General features: G+C 38.9%; 1 protein-coding gene across 1 annotated transcript; it reads right to left on the minus strand.

The window, feature by feature from the left end:
* Positions 1-724: 724 nt before the first annotated feature.
* On the minus strand, positions 725-15,234 carry LOC128905527 (prostatic acid phosphatase-like). The gene is made up of 10 exons (XM_054191740.1): positions 15,121-15,234; positions 13,698-13,793; positions 11,064-11,150; positions 10,285-10,437; positions 7,102-7,200; positions 6,061-6,156; positions 3,472-3,604; positions 2,335-2,417; positions 1,349-1,455; positions 725-881 (listed from the first exon to the last, which is right to left on the minus strand). The coding sequence occupies exons 1-10, from the start codon at positions 15,232-15,234 to the stop codon at positions 725-727; spliced, it is 1,125 nt and encodes a 374-aa protein (XP_054047715.1).
* Between the last annotated feature and the right edge of the window lie 6,537 nt (positions 15,235-21,771).

Consider the following 21,771-nt stretch of genomic DNA (forward strand, 5'->3'; position numbering starts at 1 on the left):
ATGGGATTCTTAAAATGTTAGGTACAACATTCGATTGTGAAAAAAGCAGGGCGGCTGTTTGCTTTTCTTCTCCCTTAAGGAATATAGAGCTAGATACAGGAGAGACAATGTAGTTCTCTGCCTTCATGTTCCCTCTTTCTGCAAACATAAATATCATCAGTGGTCGAAATGGAATTTTAGACATCCTAATATGGAGATACAGACAACCTACTAGGGAATGTGTTAGTATGCCAATGTGTGTCTGTGTATGTTTGACATACGGGTAAGTACCAGTTTTCCATACTCATGTGTTTTGTTGTCTGAATGTCTTCTAAAATCAAGGGAATGCATAATGTTGTTAATCATCTCGGACAAATACTCTACAGTTAGAGAAGATAAGGTGAATTGTTATAATTCAGTGCCTTTGTATCTGCTTGCTCAGTAACTGAAGGTCTTTTTGACTGTACTAAAACAAAAAAAAAACGTGAAAAATAGTACCCTAAAGTCTAATCAGCCTTGATTCCATTTCACCAGAAAGTTGGGCTGGAATAGATAAATGGATCAATGCAGTAGAAATTATGCCCATGGGTACAATCTGTCTTACTGCATCTGAGTATTTTTCATTTCAGACCAGAACCTTATGAAAATGATTGTTACTTCAAATGAGCTATTGGCAGAAGATGTAATCTTGACTTTACTTTTGGATACTTGTGCCCAAAGCACTTAACTTACCTCTTCTTATGTCCTACATCCTACATTCTTTTGTCCAATGGTGTACTAGGACAGGGGAGACCAACTGAGTAAATCTCTCCAGTGGACAGCGAAATTTGCAGCCAGGGAGAGTGAGGGGGTGAGGATCTCTCAAAGTGTTGTTCCGATAGTACATTTCTATGGTGTATTGCCTGTTTCAAAATACAGAAGGGTCAAAATAAAGTTAGGTATGCAGAACCATACAGCCTTTCCACATTGTAGTGATTATACTTCAGGACAAACTTTTAGCCAGCTTATTTGTCTGGCTATTAATACGTATCATTGAGATCTTTTTAAATGATAGATCAGCAGGTCAGCACCAATTTGCATGTAGTTTTCTTTCTTGGCAGAGAGAGTCAAAGAATTAAATAGATAAAAAGGGTAGAGTAAAACCTCTCGTAACTGTGATGAAGCAATATATAGAGGGTTTTCAGTCTGCAGTGCTGTGATTCTGATACTGTCAATAACTGCAAAAATGAGTCCAATTATAATAATTGAAATCAATTTATAATCTTTTCCTGTGTAGTGAACTTTGTGTATCTAGTTTAATTTGTCTGGGGTATCAGTAAATTGCTTTTTAGAAAAAGAATATGTTAACAGTACAACTTGCAATACTTGCCCATTTTTTTCCTGGTAAAGTTCAAAAAAATGACAGGCACTGTAAGGAGGCAATTTCCCATTGAAGACATTCAGTGCCATCTGTAAGGCAGCAATGGTGGCTGCATGCTGTAAATACAAGAAACCTTTAAGTAAAGGCCTATTGAAAATGATTCCACGTACCTGTTATTTAACAATATGTCCGGCACGTTATCTGTCAACATTACTTGTGTGGCCTCATTAGTACTTACACTCTGCCCTCTGCAACCTTGAGCAAATACTGTCCTTTTATGGCTGTAAAAACTGAAATGCTGCATGTATAAAGTAGACATGTATATAAATATTTAAGAAATCTTAGTCACTTGCAGTTCCTATCAAAGTTAGTAGGAGCTGTTAAAACTTCTTTTAAATGAACTTATGATGTTGTATGTAAACAGTATTCGAGATCAGCTCAGTAAGCTCTTTGGCTGTTATATACCTGATAGGCCGTAATCTAACTGCGGTTTAGAAATAGTTTTTTACCGAGAACAATCAAAAAAATTCCTTTTCCAAGGACAGTGTTTGCACATTCTAACCAAAAGTATAAAGACACAGTTGAGTAATTGCTGCCATAAGAACTTCTAAAATAACTGACTTTAACTTAATTTTCCTTTTTTTTTTTCTTTTCGCATCTGAAAAAGATGCAGGGAGCAGGAAGTTTGTAGGTTTGTTTCTAAATTGTCTTTGTGATAGAGGTTTAATTAAACATGAGGCATGGTTTTTCCAGTTCTTTGCTCAATCAAAACAATATTGCAATGAAACAAGCCATGACATCAGGTGGAAAACAGAATGCTGCAAGTTTTAAAGTAGTACCTGTTCATTAAAGAATGAAAATCATCCAATGATATTTAAGGTTAACCAAATAAAAAATGCCTGTAGATGTATTTCATGAAGGAAATAAAGTTTCATAGCTTTCACTGCGTTTAATAACTGCAGAAAGGGAGCATAAAAGAAACAGAAGGGACTCACCGCAGAATACATAACCATTTTTTGCAGGTGTGAAGGCTTTCTAGCGCCTGAGATATGCTTTAGAATAGTTTTTAAAAGAATACCTGAAAGAAAATGGAGAAGCAATGACAATGCAAGGGATGCTTGCGTTAACATCTGTATCACTTGTTACTGTTTTAACACAATCTGTCTTTAAATGCACCACATTTATTCAATTGACTTTATAGGTAATTTGTGCCGAGTGCCCTGGCTAATTCTGATACTATATTTTACATGAACAGTGGGCCTATTTTGCTTCTGCTTAAAATGTTTTGGGGATCCCTAATAGCCTCAACAGCTTCCCACAGTGCATTCACAGCTGCTTTGTGCCAGCAGAACAGCGCTAGAAGAGCACAGTAATGAATACTACCCTCTCGTGTGTGTAACTCCATTGACTTCCTGATTTCTAGAGAAGAAGAAAGAGCACATCCTTTGGACTCTGGGCCTTCTTAAATTGTGTGGTTGTCTGTATTTTGTTAATGTTAACTGCTGAAAAGTTGTAAGACAAACTACACGAATTAAATCAATGGCTGTGCTTATATGTGTTTTGTTCTTGTAGCTCACAGAGCCTGACTGTACAGTGTCCATGTAAAACCACAATGAGGCCCAAGGGGCGACAGTGGATGAATGGAGGAGAATGAGTAATTAAAAAGGTATAAACTATTTTTAAATTTCAGCTACTATTTGCTGAGTTTAGAAGCAGTTTAGTAATCTCGTTTTAGTAATCTCAGTATTGGAGAGTATATGAAGACTGTTAGGCAACAAAGTTACCATCCTAGAAATTATTACAAATAATATTTTGTTAAGTAAGTTAAGCATGGTGGATTATATTAAATTCAGACTTTATTCGGTTCAGCAAGAATGTGTATATTTCTTTGGATTTCTTATATAGTGTAACCAGAGCAGCACCACCCTTATAATGTTGGATTAGGATATTCATGATTCATATCCTCACCATCTCTCTTCCCATTAATCAAAATGTTTCAGTGCTGATCACCAATATCCACATCATGACATCTTTCATAGTTCTACTATGGAATTGGTAGCATTGTTTATTATATACCCTTTTTTCTTTCCTATTCTACTCTTGGTTTTAAATGGGGTAAGAATTCGGCTTACCTCCCTGCAAACGAGATTTTTGTATTTGTCTGTGGAACCCGAATTCCGCCCGCAATAACAATTCTGAGAGCTTTATCAGCTTGGTCCTGACACCATGAGTAGCCCAAACAGGTAAAGTGTAATTGTTAATATCCTACAGTGAAGAAAGAAAACATGGTGATTTTCTCACTGATTCCTACTGCTGAATGTTGTTTGTTCTGGCACAAAATGCTTATCAGAACAAATTCAGAAAGTTTCACTCAAGTAACATTTTCTCTTTAAAATTTTTATTTTAATATAATATTTTATTTTAAATAATGACAGTATTTTGCACTTAGACAGCTACAGAATTCTTATTTATAGCATCACACTGCTTAAAACAAATTTGAAGGGCAGTGTTCAACAAGAAGAGGAAATACTATACTAAAAATTATTATGCAAAAAGAAACTGGCATTATTTATGCCAATTGCTAACGCAGTTGTAAGGTACAAAAAATTCACTTTGTGACTCTTTCAGCTGTCTACTGAGATATATCTGAGATCTTTACTGAGACAAGTCCTATATAAATGTCAGGATTTTAAGGGCTGGCATCTGTGAGGTATAAGTGAGATCCAGAGAGCAAGTAGGAATACGTATAGCTGTAGTTCAGATGTGCCAGAGTATGAGGTATATGTATAGGGATTAGACGTATAGGTGGAATTCATACTGACATATACTGATGCAGTCCTGAAGCTAAAGTGGAATGGATTAGGGGCGCAGCCCAAGATATATTAATGGTCACAACTGTGAGAAGGAAAGATATGCTCAACACTCCTGGTTTGCACTACCCCGAATTCCTGTTTAAACAAGTTTGGTGTCTTTCCTTTAGTTCAATGTAACCTCTGTGAATGTGAGCCATTGGACTGAGCTCACCAGAGGGAGCGTTCTTGTAATGAGTTCTAAGGAAAATGCCAACTACCTAAAGGATTTGTTTAAACAAGCGAAAGAATAGAACATCTTAGGTTAAACCAACTCAGGTCACAATGTATCACTTTCTCTTTTAACAAATGTGATTTGTGTCTTGAGGAAAGAATTGGCTAGTTGCATGCTATTTAAGACAGTGCTGTAGGCAAGCAAGCATCTCAGTCTCCAGATTACCTGAAAGTCAGATGACACTTAGCCAATAATAGCAAATACAGAGAGATGCATGCTACTGTAGTTTCACTACTTGTCATTAAAAAGCTATTCAAGAAAGCTCTCTTTGTATGCTTGAAAGGGTGAGAGTGGCTTTTATGGAAGATTGATACCCCCAGAGTCTTCACTGAGTAGTATGAAAGACCAAAGCTCATCAAATCTAACACGCTAGAAGGAAAGCCCAATTAATTGGTTTGGTCTTCCAGCATTTAGCTAGGTACCTGATGGGAGCTGTCAATTTTGCACGTTTCTCTGGTGACATGGGTTTCTCAGTATGAAATAACAATTGAAATAAAAAGTTGTGGTCCTGAGTTGTGTGCTGCATTTGGAAAATACGGAAAGGTGACCTCACTGAAATTATAGTGATGTGTCCCAACAAGTTAACACATCATTTAACTTAAGGCCCTGGCGAACATCCCAGTCAAGATTGCTTTGACCAAAGTTGGAGCTTTGCAGAAACTGCAGGACAGAGGTAAACTCATTAGCGTCACACTCAAATATTACATGTTGCTTGTGAAATCCACCTTAAAACTGCCTCAGTTTTCTAGGGGATTTCTCAGTATTGATGACCAATTTATCATTAATATTTGAGTTTAAAAATAATCATGCATTAAAGCATTTGTAGCGAATGCTGCCTGCAACAATAAATTCTTAACACAAACCTCTTCAATTTTCACTTGCTTCAGCTGAGGTAAGTCTAGACTTTGAAGTGACACGAAGTGGAATTTATTGCTAAATTAGGGGCACTCAGGACTTTTTTCAAATCCCAGTCAGAGGTACCAGACCATGGGACCCAGATACCCATGACACCTGGGGACTACAGCATCCCTTTTGGTATAAAATCCATGCTTCTTTGTGATGTGCCTGGTTCCTTTGCTAAAAACAGATTGCCAAGCTTGTACAAATAGCCATTTGTGTCATTCCAGTGGCTGCTTAATTCCTGAAAATACTCTGACCACCACTGTCCATATGCAAATTATGACTTATCTTGCTTATACAACTTGCATAAAATCTTTGTGGAAGGATGCTAATGTTTCTTTGCCAACAACAAATTTTATTCCTGTTTATCTCTGTGATAGTGTTTGGAGATGTAACAAGACAATTTTATCCAAAGGTATGCTTTTGCCTAATTCTCTGCACGCAGTCACTGACAGCATATTGGATTTGGTAGGCCATTGCTTTGTGTTCCTTATAGTGGCAGATGACCCACGGCAGCCTCACACAGTCATAGTGTCTTTACAGGATTTTCAGTTGCAAATTTGATGTTAGGTGAGGGTTTCTGGGGAAGAAGCTGAAAAAAGTCTTCAAAACTGTTGCGAAGCACAGAGCTACCCTTTTTTGGTGTCTTACAAACAGTTCAAATAAGAGCTAAAACCAGTTTTGAGAAAGTGTAAGTATTTCTATCGGACCTTGGGAATTTTCTTTGTATTATTTACCTCATATTGTAAAGTGTCAGAGAGCTTCCAAATTCTTTCAGTGTTCAGCTTCTTCAACGGGTATCCTGTATGAGTGGCTAAAAACTTCAGAAATGGCTGGAATGAAAAAAAGCAAACTTGTAGTGCACAGGGCCTTTTTACACAATTTCTACACACTGCCATACTAGTACATAATTTTTAGAAACAAGATAGTCATTGCACTTTGCAATGTCAGAAAGGGACACAGTTATATGAGGAAGTCTGTCAGAAATCCAAAAGGTGCTTAAAGGAAGTGTGATAAACAGAATGATTCTGATGTTGGTACTGAGCAGAAGGGTAAATTTGGTAAAACTGTGAATTATGATTCACTTGCATATAATACTACATGAAGGGGCAGAGAGGTCAGGGGTTAAAGATTATAGAAAAACAGGTGAGATTGATAGTGTCATTTTGAGTAAACCTGTGAAGAAGGTGGCTGCAGCAGAATAGACAAGTGATTACATACTCATAGCAAAGATTTTTATGGTGGAAAAGGAAGAAAGTAGGCAAGAACAAAACATAAGTGAACACTCGAGTCAAGACTTTGTGTGTGAGACATGAACAGGTAACAGCACTGAGGCTGTTAAAGAAAATCTGGGGAATTGAGCTGTGAGTGTTTTGTGGTGGAAGAGGAATCTGAACTATTATACAGAGTGTTACACAGAGACGTCAGAGGAGTTGCTTTACATGAGAGTAAACAGAGAGAGGTATTGAAGTGATTTGAAAGGTATTGGTGCTGATTTGATACGAGTTTTTGTTTTGTCTGCTCTCCTAGAAGGTGGGTGGACTGTTTTTCTGCAAGGTAGTCAATAATTTATCTTTTCTATGACTAGCAATTTTCAATTGATGGGTATAGCCCAGTCCAGCTGGATCTATCATGTTGTAATTGTTTTTTGAGCATGTTGTCTACACCCACTGTGACGATTAGAGATCCGGAAGGAGCATATTGACTGCCATTTTTTCAGCCTACCTGTTAGATAATTGTACATTTTAATTAGATTTCCAGAACTGAAAATACTTTACCCTGTACTGCTTGAATTGCCTTTGGAAATCCCGTGTTGCAAAGGTTTCTCTCAGAAGCTCATTGTATTTTGGGCAGTGTGAGAAAGGTAAGTATAGCAACTGGAAAGAAAATTGCAAAACATTAGTTAGGCAAGGTGCTGCTGCTTCCGCAATTCAATATACCTTTGCAGGATTGTTGTTCTGATTGGCTGCACTAGTCAGGACAGCTGAAAAATAAACTGGGAATGTAGTTTTCAAGGATATTCATCTTCAGGACTGTAAGAGTCATACTGATGACTACTTACAAAATAATCTTTAAATGTTCAGGGGAGTAATAGCTGCAGTAGTTCAAAGTTAAAGGTTCGTTTACACAAGATGAAATTTACCCCTTGACAGAAGACTAACACAAGCCCTCAGTGTGCTTGGCTTCCCCAGGGATGATTTGACTCATTGTGTTCAGTCTGCCTTTAAACATACCGCCACCTTTTTGCAACCAATTACCATGCAGCAGCTGGGCTGCAATAGGAGTCTTTGTGCATACTCAGCTGTATGAAATGGACTTACCACAGCTTCATTTAGTCCAGCTAAATCATAGAAACTTGTGAAGTTTCTGTAACCCATTTTTGTCTTTCATTATTTCAAGACATATGAAGGTTAAAGGTTACATGGGATAATTTAGGAATTTGTTAATTCATTTACCTAAGCTAAGCTGACTTTATTCTTGTTTGAAGTTTTTTGTCTTAAATTTTAAAAAAACACGTTAAAACAAAATTTGACACTGAGATATTCTTAGTGTTTTTCTCTGATGTTCTTTTTGTCATTTTTACAGTAATAAAGGTCTATCTATATAGTCCCACATTTAAAAGAACTTTTAAAAGAACTTGAGAGCCCTGAAGAGATAATTAGTGTGGAAAGCTTCACAGCAGTTCCTCGATCTTTTTAGAAATATAATCTACCTATTCCAGAAGGTAGGAAAGTATTTCTGAATTATAACCATAGGTTCATGAACAGCCATAACTTTACCCATAAATGATGGACACTTGTTTTGGGTAGTAGGATATATGTGGTCTCAAGCTTAGCCTGCATATGTAATAAAGATGAATAGAGTTAAAACATATATAGTTGAAAAAAAGTATGAAAAATGTGTATGTGCTCATGACTTTATGATTTGTTTGAATAAACTTAACTTGCTCCCCTAGATGTGAATGAAATATAGCACCTGCTTGCTGAGTTTGCTAGTGGTGTTGGTACTGGCCAGGTATTCCTGACTGTTTGCTGGGGTACCACCATCTGTGACAGTGTCAGAAGCAGCCCCTGACTCTACGCCAGGCTGTGTGCATGAACAGGAAGACACGTATCTCCATATCTTCCATCTTCATGCTCTCATCACCCCGAGGTGAGAAACATTACTCCATGTCTCTGTTTAACCTGATTCCCCTGTCATCACAGACTGTGTTAACTTGACTTGTAAGCCCACACAATGTATCTTACATCACATGTGCAAACCTCCTCTCCCAAACTGGGACTCATGCTGTACACTCCTGATCTTTCATAGCTTTTTACCACAAATAGGAAACTCTAGCCCCACTTAGCTGCCCAGCTTTCCCCTCTAGGACAAGTATATGCAGGTCACAGACCGGCTATCCACACAACTCCTTACAGCTCCAAGGAGAGGAGTTGAGGAAAGGAGATGAGGTAATACATTGCCCTATGAACTCATAGAATCATAGAATCATTTAGGTTGGAAAAGACCCTTGGGATCATCGAGTCCAACCATCAACCCCACTCTACAAAGTTCTCCCTTACACCATATCCCCTAACACCACATCTAAATGACTCTTAAACACGTTCAGGGATGGTGACTCCACCACCTCCCTGGGCAGCCTATTCCAGTATCTGACCACTCTTTCCATGAAGAATTTTTTCCTAATGTCCAGTCTAAACCTACCCTGTTGCAGCTTGAAGCCATTCCCTCTTGTTCTAACACTAATTACTTGTGAGAAGAGACCAGCACCAACCTCTCTACAGTGTCCTTTCACGTAGTTGTAGAGAGCGATGGGGTCTCCCCTCAGCCTCCTCTTCCTCAAACTAAACAGTCCCAGCTCCTTCAATCGCTCCTCATAAGATTTATTCTCCAGGCCCTTCACCAGCTTCGTTGCCCTCCTCTGCACTCGCTCCAGCACCTCGATATCTCTCTCATATTGAGGTGCCCAGAACTGGACACAATACTCAAGGTGTGGCCTCACCAGTGCCGAGTACAGGGGGACAATCACCTCCCTACTTCTGCTGGTCACACTATTTCTAATACAAGCCAGGATGCCATTGGCTTTCTTGGCCACCCGGGCACGCTGCTGGCTCATATTGAGCTGCTTCTCAATTAGAACCCCCAGGTCCTTTTCTGCCAGGCAGCTCTCCAGCCACACTTCCCCAGGCCTGGAGCGATGCGTGGGGTTGTTGTGGCCCAAGTGCAGGACCTGGCACTTGGCCTTGTTGAAGCTCATTCCATTAGCATTGGCCCATCGATCCGATCTATCCAAGTCTCTCTGTAGAGCCTCCCTATCCTCATGCAGATCAACACTCCCGCTTAGCTTCATGTTGTCTGCAAACTTACTGATGATACACTCTATGTCCTTATCAAGATCATCAATAAAGACGTTAAACATGCTCTTAAAGCTCTGAGTCCTCCTTCCTTTTCCCTTTTACTTTTTTCACCAACCCTCAAAGTGCATGTGCTGACCTTCAAAATGCATGAAAAACAATCCTGTGACTTGATTTTCACTGTAATGAAAGTCCCAGAATAATTCTTTTGTCTTTTCCGTTGGCTGTGGACTAAGATATGTTGAAGCGCTAGTGAGACTAGGTGTGCTTCCTCTTCTCACACAAAGAAAGTAATGTTTGTGATAAGTATAGGATTAATCTACTTCTGTAGTGGTTTACTCACATTATAGGTTAATTCTTTTTCTCTGTACCTAGGACTTCTCTTTTTCTTCCTTTTTTAATTCCAGGTCTGTGACATGTAAGCCCATTCCTGTGGAAACTCTTACCAATGTTTCTACTCAGCTTATTAGGCCTTTCTGCACGATGCTTGTAACATCATGTACTTTTCATTGCCTTTACCATGCCCTTTATCCTGCAGCTTCATCTCATATCCTAGGGATTTTACTAATTATTAAGGGAAAGCAAATGCCCCTACTTTATACTCACATTATCATGTGACAGTGGTACCGTGTGAACTGGAATTGGCTGCCAAAGGATTCTGGGGTTCCAAATCTGGCCCTGTGTTGGTGGGTACAGCCCGGCAAGACTTGCCTCAGCACTCATGAGCGTGTGATCACAGTCAGTGCTTTGGACATAAATCTGAAGCAAGAAAAAAAAGAAAAGTTTTGGAAAGTCATTTCTCCTGTTTGTCTGTTTTTTACTCTTAGTAGGAAAGAATGGTACTGGTACTGTGCTGGGGAAAATGACATTAAAGTAGAGTGGGATGATGGACCATGAGAAAGAAGGGGGAGGGAGAAACAGTAAAATTGGAATAGGGCCTTGGAGTAAAATTTTGGTGGACAAGGGAGCTGCAACATGGTAGCAGTTCCCTTAGGAGTGCCAGTGAAAACACAAGAACAACTCCCTTTCACCATCTAGGCTGTGGGACATTGTGTATGCGTTGAACAGCTGGACACTAACTGAAAACTAAGCTGTACCTGCACTTCATGGAAGTGTAGAATTGGAGATATCTGCCACAGATACTCTGTCATAGAACAGTGAGGCATCTGAACCCAATATACAGCCTAAAAAACCTTTCACATGATTTTCACTTAACCATCAGCCTGAATAAAAGTCGAGCCACAGTTTCAGGCGTACTTTGAAATTACATTGAATTCAATGGGTATTAAGTTACCCCCAACTGTAGCAGGTTCAGACTTGCATGCATTCAGGAAGTCCCATTAACATCCACGAAAAACATTTTCCCTCCCAGATCCAGTACTTGCCTCACGCTGCTTGTATACAACACTCAGGAAATAAGAGTATCTCCTCCGCATGTACTGGCCGAGCTCATACTGTTGCTGTATGCCAAGCTGTAGAAGTAACAGAACAGTGTAAGAGGCTCAAGAAGTGTGCTATGCATCTATTGCTACAACCAAAGAATGAGATAATATTTCATATTATTTTGGTAAATGACCTTTTTCCTTTTGAAAGTGAAGGAGAAAAGAAGACAGGAGAAAAAAACAGTAAAGTTGCTGCATTTACACTATTGGATAATAATTAGATATATCTTCCTGATGAATGCAGTTTTGCGTTTTGCTCCGTGGAAAGCTACGTGTATCTTTATCCAAGCTAGTAAGACTGTCTGAGGGGCAGGGTGACTTAAAGCAGGCATAGAGATGTCCCAACACCATCTGTTTAGTTTCTGCTCTATTGCTGGCTCACAGCTGATTAACTGTGAGTGCAGACAGAGCAACCACCTGTCCATGAAATCATGTCCAGGATATGAATCCCGTAGAATATCAACAGTGATTCCATATGGAGGCTACAGTTTTAGCTTAAGCAAGATCTTATTTTTCATGAAGAACAGAAAACCTTGAATAGAAGACTTCAAGTAAAAGTCCTCCAAGCCTGCAATGGTTATGGTTAATTATTATCAACAGTCTGAAACATTTGATTCTTGTTTTTCGCCTGATTATGTCCCCAGCTTTCAGCCACTTTCTTGTTATACTTTTGAATGACACATTCTTTACCATCACAGATCTTATTCCCAGTAAGATAGTAATCAATAAGATGGAATCAAGTCACTTGCTTAATTTCTGCGTTAAACTAAATAGATGACAATTCTCTACTCTCACAGCAAAATGGGTTTTCCAACTTCAGCATTTTAGTAGCTCTTTGCTGAACATTTTCCAACTTACCAAGACAATTTTGTAAACACATGACATGAGAATCACATGCAATGTCTCTGTAATGGTCTCAATATTGTCATCTTTTTAATTGTACCTGGTGCTTCCTGGCCTAAATTGAAATATATTCCATTCTGCTCATGCAATCATTACTCTGCACTGGGATCTCAAGTATGGCGATTATTTATTTCTTCCTAAAGTCCTTTTCTAAGTCATAGGATCATAGGATAATTCAGGTTGAAAGGGACCTCAGGAAGTCTCTAGTCCAACCTCCTGTTCAAAGCACGAGTCAGCTATGAGGTCAGACCAAGTTACTCAGGGCTTTACCCAGAGTGCCAGACATGGCCCATAGTGTGCGTATGTGATCACCTTTTCTGTTGCTGGACTTGTGCATCCAGTTTTCTAGGGTATACGCTTGGCCCCAACTTGCTTAATATGTGTGTTATTATATCCTGACACCTGGGCCTTGAAGCCTTCTGTGCCCTGGAGCAAGCTGGCATGTAGTGCTGAACTTGCACAGCATATATGTGGAATGATTGAGCCACAGCTGAGTTAAGGCATAGGAAGCTGGTCTGTTACTCCTGTTTCTTCTTCAAGGGAGGTGACATGAGAGGAAACAGGCCTGACCTTGCATTGGAGATCAGTTTGGTCTCCTAAGAATGGCGAGGAAGAGGAACCCCTCAGGCACCTTGTTCTATTCTGATTTTGGTGGAGACCTTGCAAGTGACTGGTTCCCCCAGAACAGAGAAACATGTGCATTGTGCTGGACCCATTGGACATAAGATGTGTGAGCGAACTTACTCTAACGCAGCCTAACAGAGACACATACCTCACAGTCTACCTACACATACACAATAGCCATTTATCTGGGACATTCGGACTTTTGACACATCTAAACTACTTCAGTGAGGCTGCCTGGTTCCCAGAATCCTGGGCAAATAACTAGGGGATTTTTCCATCCAAACAACATATCTTGGGGAAAAAGGAATGAAGCACAGACACAGTGGGTCCTGTTGGTGGGAGCAGAGCAGAAGTAGGGTTAAAACCACCTAGTGTCCCCATATTCCCTTATAGCTTGATAGTACAGGAGTTCACCCTTGTCTCCATTCACAAGAGGAGGCAGCTAATACAAATTACAATTAGTGCAGAGACTCAGTTTTTGCAACTGGACTCTTCAGTGCCTTATCTGCTGCTAATTACCACCATCAGCTGATACTTGTGTGCAAGCTCAGCTCTGCTGAATTCCACCAATGCCTGCACTAAAATAGCTGAGCTTTAAATCAACTTTCCCTCTGCATAGCATGAGAGAAGTTTCTGCTAGTACTGATTTTAGTAGTTCATGAGCTAGGAAGGACTCCTACTCAGCAGAGATTGAGGGTGGTCTGTGAGCGCTTAGACCACCTTATGCTACTGATGGTTAAAGCTCTGTGTTTCATCTCAGGTGAACTGCAGTGGTCATCATTGCCTGGCAGCTCCCAGAAGACCCCAGTCTGCAATCAGACAGCTCAACATACGCTGATATTGGACCAGAACAGGCTGACTCAGCATCATTTAAAATCAGCGACTGCTCATAGATGTAGCATCCTGGTAAGTTCTTTGGTTGTCCTTTTGGAGACCTGTGTATGGCAATTAATATGGACTTTTTCCAAGCGAAAACAAACTTACAATAAACAAATATCAACAGACCACATTCCAATATTTCAGTATATTGGCCCAGGTAAGCAAACTCACCGTGGTAAGCTGTCCATATCCCTGCTGCCTTGCAACTTCTTTGTGCTTGTCGGTTGGAAAAAACTCCTGTGGGGTATGATCACCATGTCGAAATACCTGATAAAATGGATGGAATTCCTTTCGCATTACTGGGAGTTTTGTGATGAATATAATTAATGTATTCAGAAAGAATATGCAATAACAGTAAGTACTGTATCTGACAGATGCTGAACATATTCATGGTGCTTTTCTTGGGTCTAGATAGCTACAATACCTGTTTGATTTATTTAGACAAATGTAACTCTTCTTTTTTTCCTGGCATTTGAAAAGTAATTAGCTCAAAAGCCATAAAAACTTTTAAATATCTCAATATATTTTAAAGAGGTTTTATATATTTTAGGATGTGTAGATCACAACATTAAATAAACAGAAAACAAACAGAAACATGTAAGTAATTTTCCAGAAATACTAGAACATAAATATTTTGGTAGGACTAACTGGGAATTCAAAAGGAAAAAGTCCAAACTACTGCTTTAGATACAGTTTCTGTGGCTGATTGCTGTGAAGCACTTTTTCTTGGAAGAAATTAGCCTTATAAAGCCACATGTTAACATTTTCATCACAAGAGGTGATGAAAGTGTTGTCTAATATCTAAATATGGACTAAACTGTTACTCTGAATACATTGAACCTGTTCTGGAATTTCACTTCAGATAAAAGATACATCTATAAAAATACATCAAGATTTTTCATTCTTGCAATGAATTCTTTCCTTGTCCAGCATAATTCTTATAGATATGTCATATAATTTTTAAATTTTAACACTAGATTTTTTTTTATTTCTTAATCCAAGTATGGAGAAATAAAATCGAAAACCGCAGCACAAAAAGTATATGTGATTTACAAGCACATGCAATGTTCAGAACAAGATTCAGGCTTCCTGCAAACAAATGGTACACCATAATCATTGCAAATAGAATTAGTTTCACAGCACTGGTTCTATGTTGCTTATTCAATGCCATTGTACACTTGTTTGGGTTTCACATAACGAAATTTATTTTGCATGTTAATCCACTTAAACCACTAGAAAAAGTGGAAACTCTTCCATGGCAGTGAGGTTTGTTGCACAGTTGATATTTATTTATGAAATCCTCTTTAACAATTTAAAAAACTGTAAAATGTGATTGCTTTTTTAGTACTATAAAAAAAGCATTCTTTGTCAATCCAGAAAGTTAAGTTCATCTAGGACTGCACAAAGGAGACAAAATTATAAAAACTTGTTTAAAATCGAGGAATATTTTAGTACAATGCAATAGTGAATGTGAATATATAGGAAACACTAAAATATTCAAAAAGTGCCCGCTCCCCACTACCCTAGACTACAAGAAGAGCAGTAAGTGACAGGTTTTGAAGAAGTTCCATTTGCGTATGAACTCTCTACTTACTACGGACACAAACTTCAGTTTTCTTTTAGCTGTCGTTTGGTGAAGAAAGATGCAGAAAAGACAGAACATGAAACACAGACTCCAAATTCCACACAGCAGCTGCCTTGCTCTCATCCTGAGGGTAGCGTTCAGCTATTTTACACACCAAGGTCCCTGGCTGGATGTGGTGATACAGTAGATATGTGGCTAAGAGGGGAGGAGTCAGTTGTGCACCGTGAAGTTCGAAAATGGGCTGTGAGCTTGCCTCCTCCTCCCTTTTTTTGTTTCTTGGGTTAGTGCTTTTCAGGGGATTCGTGAAATGAAAAGTGTATTTTGTGCTTGTACTCAATTTCTGTATCCTGTGTATAACACGGATTGGAATCTCTGAGCCCTCTAATTCCTTCCCCTGGCACTTGCAAGGCAGGTAAATGTAAAGAACTAGAAGTTCCTTTCTATTATTTAAGCTAGGATTTGGTACGGGTCACTCAGCCTTCTCTGGATTTGGCTGTGTGGTCTGTAGGAGGAATAAACAGCAGAAGGTTTTGTTGCATTGGAACAGGGATAAGGCTAAATTCACTGCAAAAAAAACAAAGATACATGAATGAATTTTGTATCTCTACAATAGATTGAGTATGTCTCTAGTGGCAAAGCGTGTGCCACTTTTCTAGAACTACCCCCCAGATTTTAAAATTTTGGTAAATTTTTTATTTTCAAATTTCTCTTGCTGCAAATGCTCTCATTGTTACAGATACATAAATCAAGAGTTATTTCTGTCATTTCCCTAGTATATTTTAAATAAAGAAAAAATCTATCTCAGAGACGGTGTTGCAAGAGATAGGATTGATTTTACAAGCTTATTGGTCTATGTTCAGTCACTTTCCTGTGTTAATGAAAGCCTTGTTAATATGTCAAAATTTAAAAAGTGATTTATTAGTGATCAAAAGCTCTCTGTAGGTAAGAATTTTAAAGAAACTGCTGGAAAAAATGCTGTTGCTACCCAAAAAGGTTATATAATCTCAAGCTAGTTTAAGGCACAAATAGCAAAACTTTTCTTCGTAGTTATTAGGTATAGTGTTGTCTAGAGGAATCAGTTCTCTTTCCTGAAGTAACAATGCCATATCTTTCACATCTGTCAGAGCTAAAGAGATTCCTCTATGAAACATTCAGAAGTCAGACTTTCTCGGTGCAAGATGGTTCATTTGTCATTTCCGCTTTTGTGCCTGACAATTCAACCACACTCATGCAAAAATAGAAAAATATGGGGAGCTGCCCACATTTATTGAGAAAGAATTTTATTTCTTTCTTTTTAAATGAGGGATGTGGGGGAGATGTGGGTCAACCAATTAAATCTATTCATACCCTGTACATTTTCCTGCCTCCACTGGCTGTCATATTTCAAAAATTCCTTTGAAGAGACTATGTGTTTTGCTGTTTCTAGAGGACATGACTTCAGACACCACTCCTAAAATACACTATTCTGCAAGGCAAAGTTTTTAATTAGACCAACTGATATCACTGACAAAATATAGGCAAGTTCTTAGAATTGCAAGGCACCATTCAGGTTCTTAAGATACTGTAGATACATCTAGCAGAGACAGCAGATATACAATGGGAGCAGAAAGGTTTAACTTTATTCTTTTCAGGCACCCATTGCCTCCCACTTTATGGGGGATTTCTTTAACAAGGAAGGTGAAATTACTGTTACTTTGGAGGTGACAATAGTGTAAAAAGTGATACTTGCTTCCTTTGATCTGATCTTGGTGTTGCTAATTCTGTGGGAAGAGACACATAAAGGGCTAGAGTTATTTTGAAGTACACCATGTTGGTTAACTCTGTTCCTGCTGAAGGTCATAGAGGGAGAATGAAACAGTGCGCTGTGCCATGGACCATCGTTCCTGAGACTGACACTCTGGAGAGCAGGAGATGGAACTTTCTTGGCAGCTAACTCGTACCTAAAGAAATCCTTTGTTGTGGGTGGTGAGAGGTGTCAAAACTATAGCTGCTTTCAAAGTCAAGGTAACTTGATTCTTTAATTTCCCTGCAGCCTGTGTTAAAACAACAGTTTAAGGTGGAAGAGCAGGAGACAATGATAAAGACAATAAATGAACCTCCCTCACTGCCTTGGAAGTACGAAGGAAAATAAATGAAGTCATATGCATTTATCTTACCAATAAACTCGATGAAATGTTTATGGGATCATGACAAACACAGTAGTATTAAGCAAATAAAAGTACAGATTTGTGTTGTATCCTGTATTGTAATATCTGAAAAGTCAGCATGTTAAGAAATGCTGCTGGATCTTTAACATTGTTTAGGGAATGTAACTTTTCATTAACGGTCCTTCAATGCTTTAAAGTAGGTTCACGTTTTAGGTGCTATTATTGTATTTAAAAGCTTATTAATCCAAAGAACAAAATTTGGCCCTCTACACCCAAACCCCAATATAAAGAAATCTTCTCCAAGTTGTGATGCTTATGCCCTCCCCCAGCTTTTGTTGAGTGTAGGGTTAAATCTGCTCGGTATTTAAACACAATGTAGGATTGGACTTGCAGATCAAGATGCAACCTCTTCATTGGCAGTGGAGGAGGATCGGAATCAGTTGAAGATGCACTGATAAGCATGTTAGGAGAAGACTGCAGTGTGGAATTGGTGGGGAGAGAAGGCAGATGTAGCAGGATTTCAACCTTCCCACCCTGCTCCCTTCCTTCCCCCTCACTGTAATGTCCCTGATACTTGTTCCAGCCTCTGGTGTTGAAGTCATGGCTCCATGGCTTTTGCAGAGCTGATGTCTATGTCCACTTCCATGTTTTTTTCCATGTCTTCTCAGTCACAGTCAGATGCAGGCTGTATCTGTCCCTAAATACAGTTCAATGTTTCCTTTGTTTTACAGTGTACCTGTTTTTCTCTTGCTTGCACACTGTGATTAAACGATAAAGGAAAGTGAGGGTATCATTCACGCAGCTGCAATAAACTAACAACCAGAACAAAAAAATTCCAACTCCAAGTCACTTGCTTCATATTTAAATAGATAGGTATCAGCTGCTTCTATTTGGCTAATGCTGAACATAGACTTCTTTGGTCCTTTACGTTAGGAAAACAAAGGCATGACATGTCACCATGCCTGTGTCACAGGGACACGTTACACCCACCTCAAAAAGAATTCTGCCCCAATCAGATACATACTTTCTGTTAATGATTTCAGTGCTGGCATGCAATATTCTTTCAGCCCATTTTAAGACTGATTTAGGGGCGTGTTCACCTGTCCTGAAGAGCTGGGTCAAGGCTTGTCAGAGTAATCTGCAATGGTAACAGCAGTCTTAAAGAGCTGTGCATGATGTTCTTGCTGCTGCTGGCAGGAGGCATCACCTTTTTGCTCCATATTCTCTGATTCTTCCTTAAACGGCAGCAGAAAAAAGGAGACAGCAGTTGGTGTTGGGACTTTTAAGGAGTGGGGCTGTGGTCATTCTTAGGCCATTCAGCATTCTAGGTAATTGCTTTCTGTTTGCGCCCAAAGCTGCGCTCTTGGTGTCAGTCTGAGATAAAGTACTTTTTTTGCACAGTGGTCAGGAGAACTTTGTAGAGTGGAGTTAATGGTTGGACTCGATGATCCCAAGCGTCTTTTCCAACCTAAATGATTCTATGATTCTCCTCCGTTACACTGATGCAAAAATAGAGTAACGGCACAGAGGTTGATGAACTTATCCCAAATATATTTCCCTTGAGGTTTACACAGCTGTTCTTCCACTGATGTTCTTCTCAACACCTTCTGATCTGCATTTTGTGTCTGTGTTTGGGATATGTGCATCTGCTGCTCCAGATCGCAATTTGGTATGAGTTAGATTAGCTCTTTATCTTTTATAGAGTTGCACTGGCTTACAGGAGCTTCAAAGTACAGGAACAGGAGGATGTTAAAATCCATTTCCTCCACCTGCTCTAATGAAAAAGCATTATTAAAAAAATGAATCCCAGTGTTGATGCAGAAAAGAGATCAATTTCCAGAGTTTTGCTGGAATGTAGAACTCCCCCCTCTCAAATGTGAGCACTTTCTCTCCAGTTCCACGCAATTCACCTTTGTTGTCATAAAATACGCAACTCAAGAGGAGCAAGATTGATGTGGCAGACTTGCAGGTTAAGATGCATCTTGGTAGTTGTGTCTTAACAGATGATTACTATAATACCAGAACAAAGGCTGACATTATTCCATACAGTGTTGCGGTTTATTTTGGTCTTAGACCACCAGTGAGTCACAAATCTGACTTTTGTGCAGTGTAAAAGCCCTTTATTCTTTTTTCCCAAATTCCATGAATGAATTCAAGCAACTTGCTTGGGTGTGATGGAGAGCTGTATCATGTAACCAGATTGCCACTGCAGGAAAGAGATAAGGTTTGTAGCAAATTGCTACAAGACAATGATTTTTAGACCACTAACACTATCTAGTCATTTATACTTAGTAATGAGTTGTATGGGGCTGACAGGATCATGTTGTTTTGACAGTGGGAAGTGAGATATTTCTCGTACTGAAGTAAAAGAACATTTTCTTCCAGCCAGCCATCATCACAGCTGTCTAGCTTGAGCATAAACCAGAAGTGTTTCATCCAGGTGCTGACATAAGTCCAAACAACAACCTCCCTGTGTGTAATCAAGCATCAAGCTATTGTCCTTGTGCACCTTAGAATACCTGAGGGGTCTGGGTTGCTGCTTTCTTTAAATTTTCATAATTATATTTAACTTTGAGGTAGGCTACAATAACTATGATTAAAGCAATTGTTCTGCTCAGCTGGAATGATTTCTGATCATGCGCTAGCACAGTGCTGCAAGATTTGAAATGCAAATATGTGGGAGGGAAGAAATGTTCTTTCAATAACTTTTTTATTTCTAGTGCAATAAAACAAAAAGTCCCTTATAAAAACCCAAGCTGAGGTCAAATATAAACCAGCAATTTCTCATAAATATTGGATCTTGCTGGTAACGAATGTCATCTACCTGTGCGGATGGTTTATTTTTTGGTACTTAAATCCTGAATTAGGAGCAAAGAATTAGTAAATCAGCTGTTTGCTTCAGAACTATTATCCCTCCCTTCCCCCCTTCCATTTTGTTCCCATGCTGTTACGATTCTTCAGTCACTTTGGATTCTTGGATTTCTTGGCTATTTTTGCTCTTATTCATTAAAACCAGTGAGGTATCTTATAATAAGACATAGGCATACTTCCATGGCACATTTCAAATCTTTTTTGATCAAGTGTTTTCTTGAGAGGCTGATGATTGATTTAAATATTGCCACAAACATTTTCTGAATGAAGCTGTGAGAACTGTTACAATGGAAGATTGTGTTTGTATGTCAGTGCACTGTCTCTATTAATACTAACCAAGCTGCATGGTGGTATCACTTCAAAGCTCTCCTTGGCATTTCCAATGTGACTTTTATCAGTGAAATTTTCATTAACTGTCAATATGGTTGTTAGAAATAAATTGCATATTTTTGCTTTAGGTAATATATCCAGTTTCTCTGACGTTTAATCAAACTAAAATAAATATTGCCTATCAATCAGGCTGATTGGCAGAAATTGGGATGTTTTGCAGACTTCCACTTAATTTAGAAGTGACATTGAGCTTGTTCTGTCAGGTATTTTGATCTGCCTCTACAAAGTACCTTGAAAAGATGTCCCATTTTCTTACCTACTATAATCCTGTGTTGTCCATGTTTGTCTTCACAGACATACCTGTATAAAACACAAAAGGTGTAAAAGTGCCTTTTGCAGAAATATGGGACAAACTATCCAGAGCGCAATAGCTAAAATGATAAACAGAGGAAACGGTACTGGCAGTTAACCTGTTGTGTTGTTTTGTTTTGGGATCTGTTACTTCCTGAGTTGGTGGGAGGGAGAATAAGTTCTATGTGGGAGTCGTAGCAGCTTCAAGGTCCCATTTTCATAGAAAAAGAAGTGACAGTAAATGGAAAATAGACCTAAAGTCATGCAGGGAATTGGCCAAGGCCTTTCTGAGCTGCTGCTACTGCTGAGGCCGATTAATGCTGCCTTCAAATAGTGGTCATTATTGAAAACAACGAAGCAACCCATTAATTAGCAGCTTAGTTGATAATTATAATGTGGGTTTAGTTTTACAAAGCGTGGGTTTATAGGTTTGATTTATAAGATGTTGGGCTTTCCAGGGAACTCAGGAAAGTGCTACACTAAGTACAGGTAAGCCAGACAAAGTACGTTGGATAACTGTGGTACAATCCAGGCTGTTCCACCCGCATAACTGACTTGGACTTCAGTAAAGGCTACATGCCTAGGCACGACCACAAAATGGATAACCAAGATTAATGCTTCATATAATGGAGAAAAATGGTACCCAAAGGAATTCTGAGTTTAATAGTTAAATGATTAGGTTCGTGTTCTGATTGACATCAGTAGACGCAAGGCAGTAGCCTACAAAATAAGCTTTATTTTGATTTACATTTCACCAAGTGTGATAGAATTGGTCAATGTTCATCATGTGACTCTTCATGTTTTCCACACACACTGAATAGTGAATAATTCCTAATGTACTTTCGGTTAAACTGTGAATCTCTTCAGTTTAGTCAGCTCTAGATCGGAGTATTGTCTAAATTTAATTTAACGCAAACAATGAGAAAAATGCAATAGCATGAAAGGCAAGTTTATTTTAGTG

This window comes from Rissa tridactyla, chromosome 2, assembly GCF_028500815.1.
Source record: "Rissa tridactyla isolate bRisTri1 chromosome 2, bRisTri1.patW.cur.20221130, whole genome shotgun sequence".
Lineage (NCBI taxonomy): Eukaryota > Metazoa > Chordata > Aves > Charadriiformes > Laridae > Rissa > Rissa tridactyla.